The sequence below is a fragment of the Elephas maximus genome, chromosome 3 (assembly GCF_024166365.1).
Source record: "Elephas maximus indicus isolate mEleMax1 chromosome 3, mEleMax1 primary haplotype, whole genome shotgun sequence".
Lineage (NCBI taxonomy): Eukaryota > Metazoa > Chordata > Mammalia > Proboscidea > Elephantidae > Elephas > Elephas maximus.
In genome coordinates this window covers 62,944,197-62,958,706 of record NC_064821.1, presented here as the reverse complement: position 1 = coordinate 62,958,706, position 14,510 = coordinate 62,944,197, and the positions used below count along the sequence as shown (strand labels likewise).

Here is a 14,510-nt window from a genome sequence, read left to right as displayed (position 1 = left end):
AGTCCCTGTGGGTGGTGGGGCCTGACCTCACGTGTGACGGGCAGTGTCACACCGAGCTCCCTGCTCACACCCCTGTGACACATATCCTCATACACGGTACGTCATCCACGATCATGCACATGGGCCCCAGCCATAGTGAATAAACACACGCATCAGAGCATGCAGTTACCCACGTGGGGTCCTGATGTGGACACACACATACACACACACGATCATGTTTCCAGGAGCTCTCATGACCTCGTGAGAACACACCCCATAGCACATATGTGTGTATTCACACACACACACACACACACAAACGCCCAGGCAGGTGAGCAGCATCTGGTGAGCTCAGTGACACTGAGGCTCTGCCTCGGGGGAAGGGAAGGCCCTCTGCTCTGGGAAGCAGGTGTTGTGGCCATGCTGGGCACTAAAGGCCCCTTCCCAGGTGACCTGACCCCAGTCACTCCAGCTGTGTTATGGGCTGCTTGGCCTCCCTGGTGCCTGGAAGGACAGCAGCCAAGGAGGAAGCCAGAGGCCTGAGGCCACCCTGACCGCCAGTCAACCTGCAAGTCCGCTGACGGCTGCCACGACCTAGGCTGGCTTGGTGGCTGCCCAGGCCCCACAGAGTGTCGGTCAGAGGTGCCTGTGGGGCTCCTGGGTGCTGGTTAGCTGGGCCCTCATGGTCTGGATGCTTCCCAGGATCTTCTTCTGGTGGCCCATGAGGGTGATGCCCAGTGCACGCACATCCCTGCAAAGGTATGGTGGCGCTGACCAGGTGGCCTGGGAGCCGTGGGGACAGGCCTGTGCCCATTCCCATGGAGCTGCCAACCTCCTCAGCAGTCCTACCTCTGGCTTCCCTGCCCCCTCCCCTCCCCCTCCAGGACCACCAGCCCTGCCCCCCACTCACTGGGCGTTCATGCGCAGCACCATGCCCAGGGAGGAGTAGCCGCCAGCAGCAAAGTGGTCGCGGTAGCGGCCCATGCGGATGGAGTCCAGCCAGTCTCCCACGGTGAGGCCCCCACCACCACCTCCACCCCCACGGAGGTCAAAGCAGCTCTGGGCAAAGGCGGGGGGTGGGCACCTGAGACACAGGGGCCCTTGGTGAGTGGTGTGCCAGGGCCTCTGCCTTTCTCAGGGACCCTGGCGCTAGCCACCCTTGGCCTCCCTCCAGACTCAGCAGAAGAGTCTGAAGAGCCAGAGGCCAGGCTTGGAAGTAGAGAGCTGAGGAAGGACACAGGCAGGGCACAGGTCAGGAGCCTGGGCAGGGCAGAGGTCAGAGGTTCAGGTTGGGCAGAGGTCAAGGGCCTGGGCTGGGCAGAGGTCACAGGTCCAGGCTGGGCAGAGGTCAAGGGTCTGAGCTGGGCAGAAGTTAGAGGTCCAGGCTGGACAGAGGTCAAGGGGCCAGGCAGGACAGAGGTCATGGCCCAGGCAGGGCAGAGGTCAAGGGTCCAGGCAGGGCAGAGGTCAGGGTCCAGACAGAACAGAGGTTAGGGACTTGGGCTGGGGAGAGGTCAGGGGCCCAGGCTGCAGCGGGTCTAGGGGTCAGGGCAGAGCCGTCTCAGGACAAGGCATGGGTTCAGGCCCTGTCTGGGGCCTGAGATGGAGCTGGGGTGGGCACCAGGCACCTGTTGACGGTGGCCGTGACCCTGAGACTCTCAGGGCTGCGGATCAGTGCATCGAGGACACTGACGATCTGGGAGAATCGAGGCCGCTGGGCCCTGTCCTTGTGCCAACAATCAAGCATGAGCTGGTGTAGGGCACGGGGGCAGCCCATGGGTGCAGGCAGGCGGTATCCCTCTTCCACGGAGCTGATGACCTGAGGGGGGCACAGTGCTGAGCTTGGGGCCTCACCTCCACCTCTCTACCCAGTCAGGGCCAGCACTCACGTCGTGGTTGGTCATGTTCCAGTAGGGTCTCTCCCCATAGGCTAGCACCTCCCACATGACCACGCCAAAGCTCCACACATCACTAGCCCAGGAGAAGGTCCGGAAGGCGATGGCCTCAGGTGCTGTCCAGCGGATTGGGATCTTCCCTCCCTGCAATGGACACAGGAGTGTTGAGGGGCTGCCAAGGCCCACCTGGGGTTGGATCTGGGTGGGGGGCATCTCCCTGACCCAATGTCAGGGAGCTGAACACTGGGGTCCTGTGTCCTAGGCTGGGGAACTCACAGTCCCATTGAGGGAGGCACAGCCTCCACCTTCCAAGAGTCCCTGTCTGATGGGGGAGCCCTGCCTCACAGAGCTGTAGTGAAGATCGAATGAAATGTGTGCAGAGTGCCTGGCACACAGTAGGTGCACAATAAATATAAGTCAATGGGGCAATGGGGCAATATAAGTCAACAGGTGAAGGAAGCTCAGACATCATGGCCTAGTAGCTTCCTAACTCGTCCACCTCCTTTGTCTGTCACAAAATCCTCTCCATAAGTGAAACCACCTTCAGAGGCTCGGTGTGAGAGAGCCAAAGAGAATCTTCTGGCAGGGGTGGTACCCAGGGCCCCTGCCCACTCAGCTTCCCGCCTCTAAGGCAGCCCCAAAGGCACCTCTAACCAGTCACTGTCAAGTCGACCCCACTCATGGTGACCCCATGTATATCAGAGCAGAACTGTGCTCCAGAGGGTTTTCAATGGCAGATTTTTCAGAGGTAGATCACCAGGCCTTTCTTCCAAGGCACCTCTGGGTAGACTCAAGTCAGCAGCTTTTCGGTCAGCAGCCTAGCATATGAACCGTTTACACCACCCAGGGACTCCAGAGAAACCCAAATCTCCACAGAACACATTTTGAAAACGACTGCGTTTCTCATGGAACTTTGGACAGATATGGACTCTGTGTGATTCAGAGAGATGCTGATTCTCCCAAAGTCCAGGTGAGTGAACGACAGCATGGAGACCAGCCCGAACCTCTTGGTGATGGTGAGAAGGCAGGCAAAATTGTTCCCATTTCCTAGAGGGGGAAACTAAGGTACAGAGAAGAGACAGGAGCTGCCCCACATCGAAGGCAACCCTGAAACTGCCAACTTCACCTAACTACATATGGCAGAACCATCAGGCTCCGGGTTGAGGAGAGCCTTCCTGTACCTCCTAGGCCACCTCACTCCTCCCAGAACCTAGCAAAAAGGGGTGTGGGTGACTCACCGTGGTGGTGTAGGCGGCATCAGGATCGTCTTCCAGCACCCGTGACAGCCCGAAGTCAGACACCTTGCAGACTAGGTTGCCATCAACCAGGACATTGCGGGCAGCCAGGTCACGATGGACGTAGCCCAGGTCCGAGAGGTAGCGCATGCCGGCGCCCACTCCTCTTAGCATGCCCACCAGCTGCATGATGGTGAACTGCCCATCGTGGGTCTGCAGAGGGACACAGCTTGAGTTCCGGAAGGCACCTGGTTTGTGAACAGGAAGCCTTCCAACTGAGTGACACTTTAAGACGGCTCTTTGCAATGTGCAAAGTGCTTCAGTGTTGATGAGGTCCCTGGACAGTGCAAATAGTTAAGCGCTCGACTACTAGCCGAAAGGCTGGTGGTTCAAACCCACCCAGAGGCACCCTGGAAGACAGGCCTGGGAATCTGCTTCTGAAAGATCACAGCCTTGAAAACCTGATGGAGCAGTTCTACTCTGCACACACTGGGTCGTCATGAGTAGGAATCAACTTGATGGCAACCAACAACAACAATCACTATTGATGAAGCCCTTGGCAGTTTAAGATTTACTTTCATGGTCTTGTTCGTAGCCACAGCAGCTCTAGGAGGTATGTGAGGCCCAGAGAGGTTAAGCCACATGCCTGAGTGCCCAGCAAGAAAGTGGCAGGGCTGGGGCTGGGAATCTAGAGATTTCTACCTCACCCACCATGCCTCCTTGTTGGGTGGGGCCCCCTCTTAGCCTGTGTGCAGGGCAGGGCAGCAGGACCCAGTGGAGCAGAGGGACTCTCCTGTGATGGAGGCTGGAAGGCAGTTCACTGGCCTGATCCTTAAGACCCCCTCCCTATACCCCTCTTCCCCAGGTCTGTCAGGTCCAAGCTGTCAGGGTGTGTGTGGAGGGCCCCACATCGTCTCTCAACATCCGGACTGAATGTCTGTCCTTGCAGCCCATGAGAAAGGCGGGGGCAGGACACGCACCCTTAGGAAGGCGTCCAGAGAGCCGTTCTCCATGTACTCGGTCACAATCATTGCCAGGCGGCCTGGGGAGGGGAAGGGGAGAGCGTGCTCTTGGTGAGGATCAGGGCTGCTGACTCCACAAACATGCCCCGTCTCAGGAGCTGCCAGGAGCTGGGCCAGCATTGAGGGTCCCAGAGCAAGCCTAGGGCTCCCACTGGGGTTCTGGCCATCACCTCCCTAGAGTTATCTGGGGACTTGAGCCAAGGGGATGGGGTCAGGGCAGGGGCAAAGCAGGGTGATCTGGTGATGGACCCGGGACCTAGAGCCTTGTCCTGGGCAGGAGGGCACCTACCACGGGTGACGACCCCCTCAAGGCGGATGATATTGGGGTGGTCAAACTGGCCCATGATGGATGCCTCACTCAGAAAGTCCCTCCGCTGTCTCTCTGTGTAGCCAGGTTTGAGGGCCTTGATGGCCACAGGCACATCCTGCTGGCCCGGCACCCGCAGCCACCCGTAGCAGACTTCCCCGGATTCTCCTATAGACCCCAAGTGGGGCAGGAAAGGAAAAGGCATGGGACTCTCCCCCTTTCACCCCAGCCCCTGCATGCCCCCGGCCCCACATACCCCGTGTTCCCCGGGGGCCTGGCTATGCAGGCTCCTCAGTCCCCTCTCCCTCTGCCCTGGGTGCCCCTCCCCTGGTGCCCTCTGTCCTGCCCCACCCTACAGCTCCTGAGGCTCACCAGAGCCGATGATTTTCTCAATGTGGATCCTGGAAGCCTCGATCTCTCGGGTAAAACTGCGGCCCGCCCGGCCTGGCTCCTCGTAGGTGTGGGACTCTGCATAGAACTGGGTCTCTGGGACCTTCCCCGGGGGGTGGTGCAGGGGCAGGAAGACAGGTGGGGGTGCTGAGGGGACAGGGAAGAGGGCCTTCAGCGGGGTCCAGAAAGAATTCTCTCAGCAGCCCCGGGCCTGGGATGAGTCTGGGGTAGCGTGAGGGGTGATCCTTGGAATCTCAGGATGTGGCGGCAAGCAGTAGGTGTTCTATAAATGCTTTCCAAGTGAAAGCAGTGTCTCTATGAAGTAGCTCCAAGGCTCTATGACACTGGGATCTCCAGCGGTTTCCAGAGGGTTTTCTGGGATCACTTTTAGGGTCCTTAAGATTTTTAACTGCTCTGGGGTAGGGGTGTGGCAAAAAAGGTTTCCCTACAAAAGCCAAAGTTGTTCCTAGAAGACTGTTAAGAAGGATTCTGAGGCTGCATTCAGGCTAAACAGGCATGAGTAACATGACTAATACCAAGGTCTACCACAGGCATAAAGAGCCCTGGTGGTGTTGTGGTTAAGCGTCTGGCTGCTAACCGAAAGGTTGGCAGCTCAAACCCACTAGCCGCTCTGCAAGAGACAGGCATGGTAGTCTGCTTCTGGAAAGATTACAGCCTTGGAAACCCTATGGGGCAGTTTGAGATAGAATCAGTTCGACAGCGATGGGTACCATGGGCACAGGAGTGGGGCATGGAGGTACACCTGCCCCCTATTCGCCTTGTTTTCCAAGGTCTCTACAGGATCCTACTCTTGTCCAGGAGTTTATACACCCTCTTGAAATTGTGGTGTGTGTGCACGTGTATGTGTGCGTGTGTGTGCTTCCCTGGGGAAAGCACCCCCAGCATCCTTAATAGGGTCTGCGGACCCGAGAAAGCTGAACAGCATTGTGCCTCTGCGGTCTCGGGTCTTTGTGACATCCTAACATCTGCTTCTGGGGCTCTAGCTCTCTCTGTGGGCACCTCTCTCCTTGCCCACCTGTGCCAACCCCAGAACAGACACTGGGTGCCACCACGACCTCCTCTTTGCAGATCCCTGGGCCCCTGCACTCACCCTGTCCATTCTGATAGTGCATCTTTTCCTCGTCCGAGTCCTGGAAAGCCTTGCTGTAGCCACAGTGCCTGTGGAGAAGGTCAGTGCCCGGCCTAAGGCCAGGCCAGCCCCTGGCCCGGCCCTGGCCCCACTCAGGGACAAGTGAGGGCCCTTCCCTTCCACTCACCTTCCCTGCCACCCAGCCCCTGTCCCTGACACTGGCAACTTACAAAGTCTACAGAGAGAGTTCACACTCTCTGACTCTCCCCCAGCTGGACTAGGACAGCGGTGACATTTATTTACAAAGGACTGTACAGTTTACAAAGTGCTGTCAAGTCCACTTCACCCTCACAGGAAAGCCTGGGACAACATTAGTCTCATTTTACACGAAACTGTCCCTGGTGAAGGGGTTGGGGGATGAGGCTTCTGACGCCAATTCCTCTGTGTGACCCTGCCAACTCTCTTCCCATCTCTGGGCCTCAGTTTCTCCATCTACTTTCAGTCCTCTCTTTCTGGGGTCTTAGGCCTGCAGGAAACACACTATCCCATCTCCACCTCCCTTGGGAATGGAGTAGGAAAAGGGACTGTGCCCAAGAGTCTTCAGTTTTGACAAACCTGGGTTCATGTCTTGGCTCTGACTTCTATCTGCTGTGTGACCTTGGCAGGTGACCCAACCTTTCTGATCCCCAATTAACTCAGGTGCAAAATGAGGTCAGACAGAATCTCTACTTCATGGGAGTGTCATGAGCATTAAATGAGATGATGTGTCTGGAAGGGAATGCAGCCCCAGGCACGGGGGACCACTGGCTTAGGTGGGGCTGGGGCAGGTGGGGCTGGGGCAGGTGGGAGGCACACCCTCAGGAGGAGGGGCTGGAGGCAGTGGGAGCTCAGGACCACCTACCTCTTCTTGCAGATGAGCAGGAGCAGAAGCACGACCAGGCCTGTGATCAGCGTCAGGCAGATCCAGACAATGGTCTGAGTGTCATAGCGGGGCCCTGCAGGGGAAACCAGGGATGGTGGGGGAACCAGGCCCTCAGCCCTGGCCTCAGATCCAGGGGGATGGAAGCCCTCCTGGGGCCTGGTGAGCAGCTGCCTCAGCCACTAGCCCAGAGTCAGGGCACTGGTCACCTCTTCCTCTGTCCCCATGTCCCCACTAAGCTTCCCTTTCAAAATCCTGTTGCTCAAGGATTCCTAACTTCCCAGATCTGGTGCCACCATGTCCCAGGTCTGTGATCTGGGGAAAGTCAATTTCTCTGAGCCTCAGTTTCCTCAATTGTAGTAGGAGCTCCCAAATGCCCATCCGGCCTAGCCCTAATAGCAACAGAGGTAATGTGTGCCAAGGGCTGCACATCTGTGTCTCAATTAACCCTTCCCACATGCTTCCAAAAATGAAATGGAAGGCATAAAGATGGATATCCTAGGCATTAGGGAGCTGAAATGGACTCGTACTGGCCATTTTGAATCAGACCATCATATAGTCTACTATGCTGGAAATGATATATTGAGGAGGAATGGGGTCATGTTCATTGTCAAAAAGAACATTTCAAATCTATCCTGAAGTACAACGCTGTCAGTGATAGGATAATATCCATACACCTACAAGGAATAGCAGTTAATATGTCTTTTATTCAAATTTGTGCATCAACCACTAAGGCCAAAGAAGAAGAAACTGAAGATTTTTACCAACTTCTGCAGTCTAAAATTGATCAAGCATGCAATCAAGATGCATTGATAATTACTGGTGATTGGAATGCGAAAGTTGGAAACAAAGGATTGATAGTTGGAAATCACGGCCTTGGTGATAGAAATGACGCCAGAGGTCGCATGAAGGAATTTTGCAAGACAAACGGCTTATTCATTTGCAAATATATTTTTTCAATAACATAAGCGGCAACTATATATATGGACTTCATTGGATGGAATACACAGGAATCAAACCCACTGTATATGTGGAAAGAATAGATGGAGAAGCTCAATATCATCAAGGCCAAGGGCTGACTACACAGAACAATAGAACATCAATTGTTCATATGCAAGTTCAAGTTGAAGCTGAAGAAAATTAAAGCAAGTCCACAAGAGCCAAAGCATGACCTTGATTATATCCCACCTGAATTTAGAGCCCATCTTAAGAACAGATTGGACACACTGAACACTAACGACTGAAGGACAGATGAATTATGGAAGGACATCATACGTGAAGAAAACAAAAGGTCATTAAAAAGACAGGAAAGAAAGAAAAGACCAAAATGGATGTCAGAAGAGACTCTGAAACTTGCTCTTGAATGTAGAGTAGCTAAAGTGAAAGGAAGAAATGATAAAGTGAAAGTTGAACAGAAGATTTCAAAGGGCAGCTCGAGAAGACAAAGGAAAGTATTATATTGACATGTGCAAAGACCTGGAGTTAGAAAGTCAAAAGGGAAAAACATGCTTGGCATTTCTCAAGCTTAAAGAACTGAAGAAAAATTCAAGCCTTGAGTAGCAATATTGAAGGACTCTACGGGCAAAATATTGAACAACGAATGCAGGAAGCATCAAAAGAAGATGGAAGGAATACACAGAGTCACTGTACCAGAAAGAATTGGTTGGTGCTCAACCATTTCAGGAGGTAGATATGGTCAGGAATCAACGGTGCTGAAGGAAGAAGTCCAAGCTGCCCTGAAGGCATTGGTGAAAAACAAGGCCCAGGAATTGATGGAATACCAATTGAGATGTTTCAATAAGCAAATGCAACACTGGACGCTCTCACTTGTCTATGCCAAGAAATTTGGAAGAGAGCTACCTAGTCCACCAATTGGAAGAGATCCATATTTGTGCTCATTCCAAAGAAAAGTGATCCAACAGAATGTGGCAATTATGGAACAATATCTTTAATATTACACGCAAGTAAAATTTTGCCGAAGATCATTCAAAAACGGTTGCAGCAGTATATCAACAGGGAAGTGCCAGAAATTCAAGCCGGATTCAGAAAAAGATGTAGAACAAGGAATATCATCACTTCTGTCAGAGGGATCTTGGCTGAAAGAAGAGAATACCAGAAAGATGCTCACCTGTGTTTTATTGAATATGCAAAGGCATTCGACTGTGTGAATCTAACAAATTATGGATAACATTGCAAAGAATGGAATTCCAGAACACTCAATTGTGCTCATGCAGAACCTGTACATAGGCCAAGAGGCAGCTGTTTGAAGAGAACAAGGGAATACTGAGTGATTTAAAATCAGGAAAGGTGTGTGTCAGAGTTGTATCCTTTCACCATTCCTATTCAATCTGTATGCTGAGCAAATAATCCAAGAAGCTGGACTATATGAAGAAGACTGGGCATCAGGATTGGAGGAAGACTTATTAACAACCCGTGATATGCAGATAACACAACCTTGCTTGCTGAAAGTGAAGAGGACTTAAAGGATTATGCTTCAACATAATGAAAACAAAAATCCTCACAGTTGGACCAATAAGCAACATCATGATAAGTGGAGAAAACATTGAAGCTGTCAAGGATTTTATTTTACTTGGATCCACAATCAAAGCCCATGGAAGCAGCAGTCAAGAAATCAAACAACATATTGCATTGGGAAAATTTGCTGCAAAAGACCTCTTTAAAGTGTTAAAAAGCAAAGATGTCATGATGAGGACTACGGTGAGCCTGACCCAAGCCATGGTATTTTCAATCGCATCATGTGTATGGGAAAGCTGGACAGTGAAAAAGGAAGACCGAAGAAGCATTGATGCCTTTTCATTACGGTGTTGATGAAGAATACTGAATATACTATGGACTGTCAGAAGAATGAACAAGTCTGTCCTGGAAGAAGTACAGCCAGAATGCTCTTTAGAAGCAACGATGGCAAGACTTCTCACATACACTGGACATATTATCAGGAGGGACCAGTCCCTGGAGAAGGATATCATGCTTGGTAAAGTACAGGATCAGTGAAAAAGAGGAAGACTCAACAAGATGGACTGACAGAGTGGCTGCAGCAACAGGCTCAAAATAGCAAGGATTGTGAGGATGGTGCAGGACTGGGCAGTGTGTCATTCTCTTGTACATAGGGTCGCTATGAGTCAGACGCGACTTGATGGCAGCTAACAATAACGTGCTTCTGGGGTGACCCAAAGGTTATCTTCCGCTTACGGATGAGAAAACTGACGCTCAGAGAACTCACTCAGCCCATACAGTAAGTGGGGTGGGGCCGGGGGTGCCTCAAAGTGGTGTTGGACCTCCCAGCCCCTGAGACACACAGGTGCCAAGGGAGTGCCGGGTGAAGGGTCTACTAACTCCACCTAGCACCACCTCTTGGAGGGTGCCCACCCACACGAGAGAGGGCACCAATTGTCTGGAGATGGGGGCAGGGGAAGTGGAGGGGCAACCCTAAGTCAGTGGTTCTCAAATGGGGGCATCCTGGGAGTCACCTGGAGAGCTGGTCAAAATCCAGATGCTGGATCCACACCAGGGGGTTTCTCATTGAACAGGTCTGGGGTGGGGCTCAAGAATTTGCATTTCATCAAGTTCTGCGGTGATGCTGATGCTGCTGGTCCTGGGCTACTTTTAAGAACCAGTGCCCTAGAGGCTGGGAGTGGGAAGATGCTGGGGGAGGAGCCTGGACTTGGCCTCCAAGCTGACCAGGCTCACATCCACATCTTACTTTGGTGGGTAGCCTTGGGCAAATAACTTGACTGCTCTGCACCTCTTTTTCCTCAACTGTAAAATTCGGGTGTGGATAATACCAACCCACTAGAAGGTCTTTGGGAAGATTATAAGGTAAAGGTCAAGGGCATCCCAATGCCTGAGAGCGACAGGGATGGCCAAAAAATGCCAGTGGGTGGTGGGGCTGTTACCAGCTCTGCGGCCTTGGCAGGGAACTTTCCTTTCTGAGCCTCAGGTTTGTCCACCTGCGTAAATGACAATAACAGCCCCACCTCGAAGGATGAGGAGAGCATGGCTTGACCATAGCACATGCACCAGCTCAGGCATGGGAGCTTCTTCCCGGCCCTCACCAGGCCCTCTGGCGCCCCTGCCCGGTCCAGTCCCCTCCACCCACCCCTGCACTCACGGGGTTTCCCAGTCTCCACTTCCATGGCCTGGCTGAAGCGGCCGCAGCCTGCAGAGGTGCGGGCTCGAACCTGGAACACGTAGCGGGTGCCTGGCTTGAGACCTGAGACAGTGGCCCTGGTGGTGACGGCCTTGAGGGTGGAGTAGCTCTGCATCTCCTTGTCCTGCCACAGGAGGGGGGTCAGCCAAGGCCCCAGCAGCCGCCCTCCCCGTCCCTGTCCCTCCAGGTACCTTCTCATAGTACTTGATCTCGTACTCCAGGATGATACCGTTGGGCTGCTCAGGCTCCTGCCACAGCAGCGAGACGCTGGTCTGGCCTGCCCGCTCCTGGCGGATCACCACCACCTGGGATGGTGCTGGGGGAAGCCGGCTCAGTCAGGTGGAGGCACAGGTGATCATCCAGGCTGCCTCTCCCACCCCAGCCCCAGGCCCTGCTGAGGACCCTATCTGGGCCATGCTCATCTCATTGACTGTTCTGGCCCAGCTCAGGAGAGCCAGCACCCTCCAGTTCTCCTGGCAAAGCCTTGGCCACCTGGGTCAATGCCTGGGATCAGCACAGCCTGGCTCTGGCCTGGGATGCTGGGGCTAGCTTGACCTCAGTGAGGCCTGACTGCCCCAGCTTTCGCTGCCTCCTCTTCTTCCTCCTCTCCAGCCAGGCCTGCCCACTGCAAATCATGCTGAGACACCCAGCAGCCCCTGTCTGCCCTGGGAGCCTGGGTACCTGGTGTCTCCAGACCAGGCTCATTGTGGAGCAGATGCTCAGGAATGCTTGAGAAAGAAGGAAAGGAAAGCAGAAGGGAGGGAAAAAAAACTGAAGGAACTGGACTCACTGCCCGGGCCTGGAGGGTGCGGCCAGGACAGCTCTGGATGCTTGGGAGGGGGCTGGGTTGACCTCAATATTCTTCCCAACCAATTAACTTCAAGTGCAGCCACCACTTGTCTGTCGGTGGAGGTTTGTGTGTTGCTATGATGTTGAGCAGCTTTCAGTGAAGATTCTAGACTAAGACTAGGAAGAAATCCCTGGCCATCTACATATGAAAAAAAAGCCAAAGAAAATCCTATAGGTCACAATAGTCTGATCCAAAACAGATCACAGGGATGGCACAGGACTGGACAATGTTTCGTTCTGTTGTGCATGGGGTTGCCATGAGTTGGGGACCAACCTGAAGGCACCTAGCAATAATACTCTTTAGAGCACACTAAGTCACCTGTTCACTCCTTCACTCATTCACTTCGTTCATTCACTCCCACCCCCACCCCCACCCCCCCCCCCCCCCCGTGTTCAGAACAACTACTTCTGAGGTGAATCTGCTGGAAAGTGTCAGATGTGGCTACAGCCACCAGTGAACCACTGCCAAGCTGAAGACAGGGCACAGGACCCCTCCAGCCCACAGGTCTCCTCCTGTCCTCTGACTCTGCCCCACAGGTCCCCGTTCCTTCTAGCTCTTCCCTCATACCTAGGCATGGCCTCCCTACCCACCTGGGAGCTCCCTGAAGGCAGGGACTACACACAGAAGGAGCCAAATAAATGTTGCTGGATGACACTGACATGAGCAATAAAGCAGCAACCCCAGAGTGAAGCTGGAGGGGTGTGGTCCAGGGAAACCCCACAAGCCCAGGAATCAGGTTTGGGCTTACAATTTAGCTCCCTCTCCTACCAGCTGTGACCCTGGCCGAGCCATTTACTGTCTTGGGATGTCAGTGTCCCCATCCATAAAGTAAGGCTGGTGGGTACCAACCGCCAGGAGGAGTGGAGGCCATCGTATGTGAGGGGCACATACAGCACCAGGAATACTTGGGTGCCTCTTAAACACCCAGAAAGTTGTCGTTGGAAGTCCCAAGGCAGGAGGTGCTCCATGAGTGGGGTAGCCACAGAGTGAGGCCAGGGCTCAGATGTGGGAGGGAAACAGACGGGTATCAGAGAGGGATCCAGGGAAGAGGTGGACTCCAGGGAGGAGGTGGTTGTGAAGAAGAGGCCAGGGGGTGGCTGGAGGGGGGAAGGACAGTTAGAAGGGGGAGGGGAGATAGGAAATAGGGGAAGCGCAGGCAGGAAGGGATGGCACAGGCAGGAGGGATGGGGAGAGGTGGAGGGTGAAGGGCAGGCAGAAGGGACAAGCGAAGAGAAGACTGTACAAACCTCACCCACTTGCTCAGGGGCTGCTGTTCACCCCAGCCCCATCCTAGATTATAGGTTCCCCTTCATCTCTCCTCCAGGTTTACAGACAGCCTGCCATGTGCCCATCACTGGGCTAGGACCTGGGGGTTCAGTAGTGACCAAGACAGCCCACAGGAGCTGATGCCTAGTGAGGGAGACACAGTAAATAAGGGAGGACTGTGATGGAGGCGCCTCATGCAGGGGCCGGGAGGGGATGGGCCAGGCAACTGGGGTGATCAAGGGGCCTCCCTGAGGCAGGGGTGTTAGTGGATCTGAGACCTGGAGGAGGATAAGCAGCCAGGCCTGAGAAGACCATGCATTCAGAAGGAAAAGGCAGACCGAAGGCCCAGGGCAGGGAGGGCTTGGCATGTGCAAGGACAGGAACTGGAGGTCTGCGTAGCTGGAAGGGGGTGAGGTGACAGGAGTAGACAGGAAGAGGTCAGCAAGATGGGCGGGGCGAGATTACAGAAGGCCGTGTGGACCCTAGAGAGAAGTTTGAACTGGTTTTGCGCTCAGTCAGAAGCTGTTCAAGGGTTCCAATAGGGTCTGATCTATCTTAGGTTTTTCAAAGTCATCCAGGATGTGGTGTGGAGAATGAAGTCTTGGGGCAAGAGGGGGCGACTGTGGTCTTCCAGACAACGTGTGATGGGGGCATGGACCAGAGCAGTGGGGCTGAGGAGTGAGAAGTGGTCAGATTCACGACATACTTGGAAGGGAGGCCTGGGGGGACTAGCTGCTGGATGGATGTGGCAGGCAAGAGGGAGATGACTCCTTGGGTTTGAGCTTGAGGAACTCGGTCAACAGTGGTGCCACTTCCTACCATGGGGAGGCCTGTGGGAAGCGTAGGTTTAGGAGTGTTGAGTTTGATAAGTTTCTCATCATGTGGGATGGGAACGGGCAGCCGGGTCTCAAGGGGGAGACCTGGGCTGGGGACATAAATGAGGCGGCTGCCAGCATGAAGGTGGAATTCAAGCCATGGCTCTGTTAGGATCACCCAGGGATGATGAGCTCCTGGTAGAGAGAAGAGAGGAAGGCCCAGGGCAAGCCAAGAACCTCCAGCCTTTAGAGGTTGTCAGAGGAGGTAGTGCCAGTGAAGATGGAGCTGGGCTGGCCAGAGAGAGGGGGTGGGTGGGGCGTGTCACCGAAGCCAAGAGAAAACAACCACATCAAGGAAGAAAAGGGTTTAAGAAGTGCCCGCTAGATGTGGCAGAGGTGGGCTGTTGCATTTCTGTGGCTAGGTGGGGAAAGATGCCTGAGTGGAGTTGCCTGAAAAGGCCTGCAGAGCAGAGGAAGTAGATATGGCAAATGTAGACAGCTCTTTCAAGAAGTTTCTCTGTGTAAAGAAATGGCCCAGTTGCTGGAAGGGAACATGGGTTCAAAGGAGGATTCT

The 14,510-nt window shown here is 54.0% G+C and overlaps 1 protein-coding gene across 1 annotated transcript in view; it reads right to left on the bottom strand.

Annotated features, from left to right (window-relative positions):
- Window positions 1-549: 549 nt before the first annotated feature.
- Window positions 550-14,510, bottom strand: part of EPHA8 (EPH receptor A8) — a 38,413-nt gene continuing 24,452 nt past the window's right edge. Inside the window, exons 6-17 of the mRNA XM_049875892.1 lie at window positions 11,197-11,321; window positions 10,967-11,129; window positions 6,820-6,913; window positions 5,940-6,007; window positions 4,811-4,975; window positions 4,421-4,606; window positions 4,090-4,151; window positions 3,113-3,322; window positions 1,869-2,018; window positions 1,608-1,798; window positions 890-1,063; window positions 550-730 (exon numbers count right to left, since the gene is read on the bottom strand). Coding sequence (XP_049731849.1) covers window positions 616-730; window positions 890-1,063; window positions 1,608-1,798; window positions 1,869-2,018; window positions 3,113-3,322; window positions 4,090-4,151; window positions 4,421-4,606; window positions 4,811-4,975; window positions 5,940-6,007; window positions 6,820-6,913; window positions 10,967-11,129; window positions 11,197-11,321 — 1,703 coding nt within the window. The 3' untranslated portion in view covers window positions 550-615. The remainder of the gene's footprint in view (window positions 731-889; window positions 1,064-1,607; window positions 1,799-1,868; window positions 2,019-3,112; window positions 3,323-4,089; window positions 4,152-4,420; window positions 4,607-4,810; window positions 4,976-5,939; window positions 6,008-6,819; window positions 6,914-10,966; window positions 11,130-11,196; window positions 11,322-14,510) is intronic.